At 51.6% G+C, this 11,598-nt stretch overlaps 1 protein-coding gene across 1 annotated transcript; it reads left to right on the forward strand.

Annotated features, from left to right (window-relative positions):
• Positions 1–9,421: 9,421 nt before the first annotated feature.
• On the forward strand, positions 9,422–11,359 carry LOC119312842 (uncharacterized protein At4g15970-like). The gene is made up of 2 exons (XM_037588611.1): positions 9,422–9,931; positions 10,294–11,359. The coding sequence occupies exons 1-2, from the start codon at positions 9,575–9,577 to the stop codon at positions 11,173–11,175; spliced, it is 1,239 nt and encodes a 412-aa protein (XP_037444508.1). The 5' UTR covers positions 9,422–9,574; the 3' UTR covers positions 11,176–11,359.
• The last annotated feature ends 239 nt before the right edge of the window (positions 11,360–11,598 follow it).

Here is an 11,598-nt window from a genome sequence, read left to right on the forward strand (position 1 = left end):
ACTCCTCTTCAATACCACCTAACAGGCTGTCTAATTTACAGTCCTGTTGGGAATATTTCGCGGCCAACTCTACTTGGCCGTACATCAGGCTCACAGGGATCTCCTTCCCATCGGGCCCCACAGGTCCGACCTCGGCCATGTGGTTTGGGTCAGCCTTCGGGTACCGCGTCTTCACCATGGCCCAGGCCTCCCTGGCGCCTTGACGGCAGGCCGATATCATCCACAGACGGAGACGTCGCTATACTCCCTGAAGCTTCTCAGCAAGCCCTCCAAGAGCCTCGGGTAGGGAGATGGAAGGCCATAAGGCCTGAACGACGCCGCTCATCGCCTGCCGAACACGTTCGTGCAGTTGCAGCAGCTCGGGAAGAGGGTCTCCCGTGGAACCAGGCATCTCCTCCGCCGGACGACCCGTGAGCACACCTACAGACACATTTCTGTCAATCGACTTCCTCGCCGAACTCTTCTTTTCAAAAGAGTTTGCTCAAGCACTTACTATAAATGCCGCGACGAAGCCGCCGATTCTCCTTTACGGAGTTAGACAGCTGGACCCGGACATCTTTTAGTTCTTCGCCCAGCTGGGTGTTGGCATCTTGGAGTTTGTTCCTCTCCTGCTGCACCCTCATAAGCACCTTCTCACCGGCCTTCAACTGGCGCAGCAGATGTTGCTTGTCCGGATCTAGTCCGGCACCCTCTGCAATATTATTGTCAGACTATACACACACGCCGCACTTCATAAACTACTTCTCTTTTCAAAATATGAATTACCAGAGGGGGTCTTCGTGGCTCCCTCGGCAGCGGCTAGTGCGGCCTCAAGTTGGGCCTTGCATTCTTGAAGCTCCTGGGACAGGTGGGTATTCTTCTCGGTAAGATCTTGCATAACAAATGATCCTTAAATCAGTTAGTTTAACTATTTTAAGTCTCAGGGGATACTGGCATATATAACTATTAAATTCCTCACCCGTATGTCTTTTACATACTGCTTTGTGGCTCTGGTTAAACCATCTTGAGCAGCACGGAGGTGCGCGTCTCCCGCATTAAAGGCATTCAACGCCTCTGGGGAGAAACACGCGTCACGAAGAACTGTCCGACGACGCCTGTGATTCATGGCGCTCTCCACCTCAGACCTGGTGGCGGACAACCTATCGGCATCCTCCGTTGGAGGAGCATCCGGCTCGCGCCTTGCGCTCGCCTCCCCCTCCGGACCAGGCGTTGGAGCCTGGCTGGCGGAGGCTTGGTTGGCACCCTCTCCGGACTCAGTCCGGCGAGCGCTCTTTCTCCTGGAAGGATCATGAGCATTAATATACCTCCCAGGAGTCTTTCCCTTAAAAGACAATGGTGCACCATACCTTTGCGGCGACGTTTCGATTCGCGTCGCACTCCTCTTCCGCCTGCTAGGCCGCACTGACCTCGTTTGGTCAGTCGCCGCGGGCTCGGCTTCCCGCCGTAAAGGCACCTCCTGCGAAGCACCATTGGTACACGGTGGTCAGAAATAAGCATTAAAAAAGTAACGGTGTCAGGACTTCGGCCGTACTCACCTGGGAAGCCGGACATAAACCGGGGTAGTCAGCCGTAATGGCGACTAAAGCATTGTCTATGCTGAGCTGGTGGAACACCCCGTCAATCAATTCCACCTTTATGTCCGGATCCTCTTCGGAGGCCGGATCAAGGGATCTTCCCGGATCCTCGGGTTGTGGAGTTGGGCTTTCTATGCCCTCCACATCCCGGCGCAGTTCCTGCGTCGAAATCATAAAGTAAAACACTTATCTTTGAAAGCACGGATCAGATATATAAACGTCCGCTTACCCAGCTCCGAGGGTTATTCATGGAGAATCCATTCAATGGACTCGTGCGGAGGAAGTCCTCCTTCTCCCCCTTGTACAAGCCGGACAGGATCTTCACTAGATCGGCGGCCGATCCCGGCCCCGTGCGGCCATGACGGGTGGCGTCATTCTCCCCGTTGAAATCCCACATGGGGTGGCCCCTATATTGGAGCGGCTGCACCCCTCGCATAATGCATGTGGCCATGACTCCAATCATGGTTAATCCGGAATGGGCTAGTAACCGTATCCGGCCCATCAGATAGTGGACGCTCCTGTCATCTTCCCGTTGAGGGCTCCGTGGGCGCCAACTCAGGCGTTTCTTTAGAGGAGCGTTCCTAAACTCCGGGAGGCCGATCCGAACTGGATCCGATAGCGGGGCGTCTTCCATATAGAACCACTATGAAGGCCAGTCTTCGGACGCCTTCTTCGGGGTTCCGGATAGATATCCGGTCCCGGCGATGTGCCATATTTCGGCTCCGCCCACTTGATATATCGACCCCTCATGAGAACGGGGTACGAGGCAAAACAGCCTCTTCCACAGCGCAAAATGGGGCTCGATGCCCAAGAACAGCTCGCAAAGAGCTACAAAGCCCGCGATGTACAAAATGGAGGCAGGCGTGAGGTGGTTGGAGTCCATAGAACTCCAGGAGCCCCCGGAGAAATGGATGTATGGGAAATCCGAGTCCCCTTATTAAGTAGGGGATGAAGCATACCCGCTCTCCTTTGGAGGGATTGGGGACGCTCTCCGCCTACTTCCCACCCTTGTAGGTCGCCAGTCCGGCTCGAACCGGAACCATAAAGGCTGGGGGAAGGTATCCCTCTGCTTGGAGCGTCACTAACTCGCTATGCGGGACTGAGCATCTCCTCCAATCTCCTGGCGGAGGACTAGGAGCGCGAGAAGAGGAGCCGCGTAGACTATCCATGTTGGAATGGATTTTTTGTCAAATGCGCCTCGATGAGTACTTGCGGAAGGAGGATGGTGTGATTTGGATCTGGATCCTCGCCTCTCTTATATGCAGCTTATTCGTACAGCTAGGGGGTAAAACGTAAGAATACCCTGGCTTTTTGCATTCGTACAACACGTGGAAGAAGGCCATTATTGGACGTGGAAGCCAAGGAGCGCAACATTTATGAAGCAACCGGACACTATCCGGCAAGCACATGGAACATGAAGGAGAACCGCCTTGCAAACGCCGAAGACAATATATGCGCCGGACTCGTCGTCATTGAAGCCTGGTTCGGGGGCTACTGAGGGAGTCCTGGACTAGGGGGTGTCCGGATAGCCGAACTATCATCATCGGCCGGACTCCAAGACTATGAAGATACAAGATTGAAGACTTCGTCCCGTGTCCGGATGAGACTTTCCTTGGCGTGGAAGGCAAGCTTGGCGATACGGATATGTAGATCTCCTACCATTGTAACCGACTCTGTGTAACCCTAGCCCTCTCCGATGTCTATATAAACCGGATGGCTTTAGTCCGTGGGACGAACAACAATCATACCATAGGCTAGCTTCTAGGGTTTAGCCTCCTTGATCTCGTGGTAGATCTACTCTTGTAACACACATCATCAATATTAATCAAGCAGGACGTAGGGTTTTACCTCCGCCAAGAGGGCCCGAACCTGGGTAAAACATCGTGTCCCTTGTCTCCTGTTACCATCCGCTTAGACGCACAGTTCGGGACCCCCTACCCGAGATCCGCCGGTTTTGACACCGACACAGCCCAACGACATCGTCGACATTATGTTGACGGGCGACGATTGCTGTGGAATCGAAGTTGCCGCCGGCGCCTTGTTGGAGCACCGACCACCTCAAAGCAATGGGGAGTGCGACCTCCTCCGCATCGCCGGGCTCTGCGTCGCGCAACTGGCTCGACCACTCATTATGGCCGCCCGATCCGCAACCACAGCTGGCGCTGCTGACGTTGCTAGCCATCAATCGAAATTAGAGGGGACTCAGAGCAGAGTGGACGAAGAAGGGAGTGGAGTGGAGTGGCGGATCGACTTCGGTCTAAAGTTCTCCGGATGGGGATATTTGTGGGGGTGAGGATGGGCCAGGCCAACGTGGCGGATGCGTCCGTGCCGCCCCATGTCCGTCTTAAATTTGGACTGGATATGAGTGATGCCGGACAGCTCAGACATTTCAGACCGGTTTGAGGAGCCTGGATGGGTCGGGCTTTTTGCCCGGACGTTTTGACCGGTTTGAGATATCCAGCTATAGATGTTCTAAGCAAAATCATCCATGTCCTCTCACTGCAAAGGGAAGAGATAGCAAAGCAACATGGATATGGCATGATTCATCAGTTAACAAAAGGTTTGTTTATATATGACCATCAACTATAACTTGCGAAAAGCATATTGCGCTGAGATAGTTCCAATCTATGAACGACGAGCCGTGGGAATCAGGCAACTCAACTTGCAGGCGGTGGCTTGATGAGCTTGCTAGCTTAGGACAGTATAGTATGCACATGAATTCATTTATGAACTAATGATGCACGCGTGGGCCTATCAGAAGTACATTCACGAAGAAGATTCTCTGCAAGTTAACCATGCATGCATGCATGCATTCATTCAGTACTGTATGAATGTACTACTCCTAGATCGACAAATTGAACAGCCTAAGCGTAAAGCACTGCACTCGGTCAGTCAGCACAGGTAGGATAGGAAGCTTCCATCTGTATGTGGACCGACTGAGCTCCGAAGCCCCAGTCCGTCCGTCCGTCGCTGGGACGTGGCCACCAACGCACAGCGCACGTCGCCATCGGCACAACGCATCACAGACAGCTGACAAGTCTAACGCATTGCGGAAAAAGGCCGAGAATATATAGAGGATACGCAAAGTCGACGTACTCCCTCCGTCCACAAATACTTGTCATCAAAATAAATAAAAAGGTATGTATCTAGATGTATTTTAGTTCTAGATACATCTCTTTTTGTCCATTTTAATGACAAGTATTTTTGGACGGAGGGAGTAGTTACCTACAGAGAAAAAGATTAGTTTGATGCATATGTTGCACATGATGCAGCAGCACCAGTCGGTACATACGTAGTACGCGGCGCTTGCTGGAAAATTAGTGGTTTCTGCGCGCTACCGCTCTGGCCGTTTCAGCGGAGGTATAAAAACCGCGCGTCCGGCATAACTAGTTCAACGCGTGGGCCGAAACGCCATTGCGCGCCGTTTATTTGTTGCGCTCGCTCCCGCGCGCTGGACACTCGAACGCTCGCTCGCAACTTTCACCCGCCCCATCCAGCCGCTGCCGCCGCCGCTGCCCACCCCATCCTATTTGTTCCGGCGACCGTTCCGGCGCTTTCCCGGCGTATCTCCGCGCCGCCGCTGCTTCCTCCGTCTCCCTCTAGTCGCCGCCATCCCTCCCGCGCGACATTCCTCCGACGAACAGCGCCCGGCCGCCCACTGCCGCTCGGCGCCCACGAGGTGTTCGACAAAACGCTTGCAAGGTATGTATTGCTTCAACTTCACATTTTTTACATGAATTTGGTACATGTTGTTTGTAGTTTTTATAGCCTAGTTTAAATTAAACATTATAGATGAGTTCGTCATATGATTCTTCCGAAGAAGAATTTGATATTGAAGAGGAGGAGGATCTTGCAATGATCCTAGCTATGCACATTAATAAAAAACTGAAGCACGGTGGTTCGGTTATGGGTCGGCAGAAAATTTGGAGGGATAGGATCGATGCCCGCAACAGATTGCACAGGCACTATTTTGCAGGATTTGGCATGCTTTCTTTGGATTGTCTGGATCTTTGAATGACATCAACGTTGTTAATTGGGATTGTTAATCGGTCACCACTTGTGAATAAGATTGCAAATGGTGAACTGCCACCGGTGCAGTTTGTAGCAAATGACCGTACATACAACTATTACTACTATCTTGCGGATGACATCTACCCAAAGTGGCAAACAATTGTGAAGCCGTTGAAAAAATCGAAAGGTAAAGAAAATCTTGATTTTCACAATGCTCAGGCGGCAGCTAGAAAAGATGTGGGGAGATCTTTGGGATTTTGCAAGCCCAATTTGCTATTGTGAGAGGACCGGCTAGATTTTGGGATCAAAAGATGCTTTGCTACATCATGCATGCTTCTGTGATCATGCATAACATGATCATCGAGAATGAGCGTGGCCAAGATGTAGACTACTCTCACTATGAGCTCTTCGGACATCCCGTGCGAGTGCGGCGGAGGACTGTCAGGATGGCCCGTTCTGTTGCCTCCTATCATGCCATTCGACGTGCCGAAATGCATGATGATCTTCAGAAGGATCTCATCGAGGAGTGGTGGGCATGGAATTGCCGACAAGGAGCATCATGATTTGTGCGTTTGATGTTGTGTTATTGAACTATTTGTTGTATTGAAAGATAAACTATTTGTTTGAGTTGTAATAACGAAATTGAACTATTTATTGTTGATTTATTTTGTTTGTGTTTGATCTTTTTGATTGTGTTTGGAGTGCATATATTGTTTGTGCGAGAGCGCGCGCAATATTTTGACAGCGCCTGCTGGAGCTACTCACGTGCGCTAGAATTTACAGCGGCTGCTGGAGCCAGCGCTCCGCGCCACGCAAAAACATCCGATCGGCACACTGCAAACGCTTTTTTAGCTGCTGTTGGAGATGCTGTGAGAGTTGCTTAATCCAGCGTGGCTAGCTGGGCGTATCGCTCGTTGCAGGGAGGTTTTATTGATGTTGCAACTTGAGTGTGCCCTGCGGACATGGTTCTTTTCCACCATGCGTTGCACGGGCATGTATGTTTGTCTGTACGTAGGGTATGTACACTATATGTCAGCTCTTCTCTTTTTTCTTTGCGGCAATCACTATATGTCAGCTTCAATCAACAAAGAAAGAAGAACATCAAGGCACACTAGCTTTCGGTCCCGTTCCTTGATAACGGCCTTGGTCTGGGCATATATCCCACACCACATTGGCTGGCTACCTCGGCCGACCTCAACGCCCCGGCCGGCCTTGTGTGACAAGCTAGTCGCTTTGCGACTTTGGTTTGGTGCCGCTCCTTTTGTACAAGAAAGATTGCGCACGTTTGACTCACCGCTTTACGATACAACAACAATTTACAACCAATGAAATTGGGAGCTTTGAGCCCCTTCAGTTAAAAGAAAAACATTTTACAACTCAAAGTCCATACATACTTAAGGGCACAACGATGGACCCGCAAACCGCTCGCATCCGTCCGAACCGTAAAAGCCATCCAACGCGGGTCTGTATCGGCCTCCTGAGAGGTCCGGACATGTTTTCTCCCACAAATTGGAGACAAAGTGGGGAAGGTTTACGGGAGTCCGGACACCCGAAACGTAGGACTCCGACATCCCCGGACAACCTAATCCCACCTCCCGGTCCCATTTCCTTCCACTTCATCCCTTTCCCCCCTTGCTTTGCATCCGCACCCTTCACCTCCATCGCTGTTGTTGTATATCTCCAGCCGCCACAGAGGCATTGCCGGACGTCCGCAACCAGTACCAATCCGCCCGCTCACCCTGACGGAGATGTCCACCTTGGAGCCATTTGTACTCAAGTATTCTTCGCCCTCTGTCGACGACCTCCATGATGGACACCACACCCGTCAGGTGTACGGTCAAATGTCATTGAGCTTATTCTCAAATGCTACGTCATTTTTTAGAGTATGAAGGATGGTGAGCTACTCGACCATGGAGGATGAGTTGGGCGATGTGTGGTGGGCCATATCCGCGAATTTCATAGACAGGAGCAAAGGGGAGGCCTTCTGGCAGCAAGTGCATGAAACGTTTCATGCAGGAAAACACATTTTGCCCTACGACATGTACATCATTCAACTACGCAAACGTGAGGCCGTTGTCGTATCGCTGGCACACTATCTAGATCAGCACCACCATGTTTTGCGACGTGGTTTGTCAGCTCGAGACAAGGTGGCCATTGCAGACGGCAGAGGATGGGATCGTAAATTTTTCTTCCTCTTACTCAACTTGTTGATTGATTCATTCACACAATGTTAGTCTACACATTATGTGTAGCCCGCATGGGCTGCCGTTATACCCGGCCATACCTCGGGCCGGGCCCGGCCTAACCAAGTCCGACGCAAAAAACCCAGGCCCGGGCCCGACGCGGACCGGCCATCGGGCCTGTTTTTTGGGCCCGAGCCCGGCCTGAACACATAAAACCCGCCGGGCTTCGGGCCGGCCCGACCCGACCTTCAAAAAAACGCAAAAACGACGGGCCAAGTCCGGGCCCGGCCCGGCCTTCTGGCTCAAAATCTAGGCCCGAGCCCGGCCCATGGGCAGCGTCGGGCCGGGCTTCCCATGGTTAGGTACAGCTGCCGTGGTGTACCACATGACAGAGGGATGGCCATTTACGTGCACACACTGTTGGATGAAGCTGAATGAGGAGTACGTGTGAATGACATTATTCGTTCAGGAAAAACTTGTTGGACATTTGGAATCTAGTCGTATTTCAGACATTGTTGTAATAGACTTAATTTGCATGCTATGTATGGATGATTTGTGCTATTTTCTATCCGAACTTTGATGAATATCAGCCGGTTTGCATGTATTTCGTCTAGTTTGTTTAAATGCGGGTTGAAATGTATGCGGTTATATTTGGATGACGTCCTCCTACATCCGTGTCCGCGGATAGATGCGGAAGTAAATTTGCAGGTTGCTGTTGGAGATGGCCTAGTAGCTCCGCTCTTCACACACACATCGTTTAAGAAAAAGTAAAATCACACATGTATGTATAGCACTAACATTTAACATAAATCTCTAAAAGGTTCATGCACGGCGGAATACATACATGATACATATGTACGAGGTGGAAATGTTTGTGTCAACGAAATTAGCGTGCCAGCCGGGTTAATCACGGAGAAGGAACTGTTGGAGACGTATGCGTCAATACGTGTGTGTCATATTAATGGAGCAGCTAGAGCAGAAGGCAGGGCACGGCAGACGGATGGGGAGGTAGAAGATAGAACAGTGCGTGCAACGGAGACCTCACAGCTAATCCGGGCCCGATCCCGGGCCGTGCCGTGCCTAGCCGATTAAGATACAACATAACATACGTCGCCTTCACGCACGCTAGCAACCAAAAGCTGGCTCAAAAAGTTAGCCTCCCTAATTACACCGCACTCCATCGAATTAGTCTCGCTCGCCTCGGTCGATGCCGAGAGGTCAATCGTCGATCCGTCACCCACGCATGTCACCATGTGCGTGCGCCCGTCGCCCGCGCGCTCCCCCGCTCCGGCCGGCACAAACTCTAGTACACACAAAATGCCAACCTGATGAACTCTGCTATATGCCAGGCTCAGGCACACTACATTACATTATGATGATTCCATTGCTATTGTATTTTTCCTCATTTCTAATACTAAACGTACATATGGACAAGCTCTAGTTTCTTAAAATTTAATTATTCGTGTCCGATATATATGGTGCCAGATTAAGGTGCATGTTATGTTAGTAGTAGTAGTGATTGAATGGAAGAAATCTTGCTGAGCAGCCCGGCAGAGGCAACGACTCTAGCCGATTTTACGGCGCTAGCGGCTACCGCGTCGCCGTCGGTTTCGCAATACCAAGGGATCGCCGCCTATATATCTAAGGGCCCGCAGCAACTCATACAATCCATTTAGTCCCTCCCTCCCTCGCTGGTAGCTAATCCCATCACCATATCATACACTCATCACTCATACACATACATGGGCTGAGTACATGATCAGTCGACTTCGACTCGATCGACCAGTTTGCTAGCGGGTGATCGATATGGGGAAGGTGGTCGTCGCGGAGGCCACGGCGCGGCAGGTGGCGTCCTTCGTCCTCGGCGCCGCCGCGGCGCTCACCGTCGTCATGCTCGTCCAGTACCGGGCGCCGGCCGCCGGGCTCAGCCGCGCCAGGACGCCGGGCCACTTCTCCGGCTTGAGGTTATCATCCGACGAACAGCACCACCGCCGTAACGGGACGGCAGCAGCGCGCGCCGTTGTGCATCATCGGGCGCCACCGGTCGCCGGCAGTGCTGCCCGAGACGACGATCGTCGCCGTCCGGCGAACGCCACAACAGTCACAAAGCCCAATTCTACCTCCACAAGTCATCTTCCCAGCACGCATCGCCATGAAGAAAAGGTCAGTTTGCGATCGAGTTTCTTACTAGTTAATCTGCTTTAGCCCATGAGTAAATTCAGGGAGCTTTGGTTCAACCGCAATGCTACTTTCTTGCAGTAGCAGTTACCAAGTATAATTGACCAACCACTCACGCGTTGCCACGAATGGCCACTGAATTAAACAACCAAGATTCTCGGTTGATATATCTTGTCACGAGTCCATCAGTTACATATCTTTTTAATTCGTTGTGGAATTAATAGCGGCAAATTTGACCAAAAGCAGGCGCCTAAAAATAGTACTCAAAAAATGCTTTGATTTTTTTTTTTTTGCGTGGAGTACTCAAGAAAATGCTGATGGATCATACTATATGCATGCCATGTCAGGGAGGGAAGGAGGAGTCGGCGGAGTTCCGGGGGCTGGCGGCGGCGGTGGCACGCGCGGCGATGGACGACCGGACGGTGATCATCACGTGCGTGAACCAGGCGTGGGCGGCGCCGGGCTCCCTGCTGGACCTGTTCCTGGAGAGCTTCCGCATCGGCGACGGCACGGCGCGGCTCCTCCCACACGTGCTCGTCGTGGCCATGGACCCCGGCGCCCACGCGCGGTGCCTCGCCGTGCACCGGCACTGCTACCACTACACCATCCCGGGGCTCAACATCGACTTCGCCGCCCACAAGTACTTCCTCTCCAAGGACTACCTGGAGCTGGTGTGGAGCAAGCTGAAGCTGCAGCGCCGCATCCTGGAGCTCGGCTACGGCTTCCTCTTCACCGACGTCGACATCGTGTGGCTGCGCGACCCGTTCAAGCACGTGACGGCGTACGCCGACATGACGGTCTCCAGCGACGTCTACTTCGGCGACCCCGACCACCTGGGCAACTTCCCCAACACGGGGTTCTTCCACGTGAAGCCCAACGCGCGGACCATCGCCATGACGAAGCTGTGGCACGGCGGTAGGGGCAAGTACCCCGGCGCCAACGAGCAGCCGGTGTTCAACATGATGAAGAAGCAGATGGTGGCGGAGCTCGGGCTCCGGGTGCAGTACCTCAACCCGGCCTACGTCGGCGGGTTCTGCAGCTACGGGAAGGATTTGGGGAAGATTGTCACCATGCACGCGAACTGCTGCGTGGGGATTGGGAACAAGATTAGGGATTTGAAGGGCGTGCTGGGTGATTGGAGGAACTATACCAGGATGCCGCCGTGGGAGAGGCACCGGGCCAAGTGGACCGTGCCCGGCGCCTGCATTCGAGCGGAAAAACAAGTTTGATCCATCAATTTTGGTTGATGGATTTTGCAGTCGTCTGTTGCTTATAGAGTAGTTTAATTCTACATATATACTCACTGTGGGGATGGAGAGATAGACTATAGAGTATTTGTTTGATATACCTGTAAAATGCTCTACAATGAAAACATATACTGTATCTACTTATTTCCTGGTTTTTCCTGTTTTACCACTTTCATTCTTATGTTTACATATAAATATGTCTGAACCAATACACCAAATTTCTAATTGAATGTATGCATGTTTTTCTTGTAAACACAAAACATCCTTCTAGACTAGGTATTTCTTTAGTTACATGAATATTCCTTAAAAGACGTGAATAAATTTTCAAAATTTGTGATCACTTTAATAAAATAGTTGAATAGTTTTTAAATTGACATGAGCGAATTTGTAAAAGCTACATGATGA

Source organism: Triticum dicoccoides, chromosome 5B, assembly GCF_002162155.2.
Source record: "Triticum dicoccoides isolate Atlit2015 ecotype Zavitan chromosome 5B, WEW_v2.0, whole genome shotgun sequence".
Taxonomy (NCBI): domain Eukaryota; kingdom Viridiplantae; phylum Streptophyta; class Magnoliopsida; order Poales; family Poaceae; genus Triticum; species Triticum dicoccoides.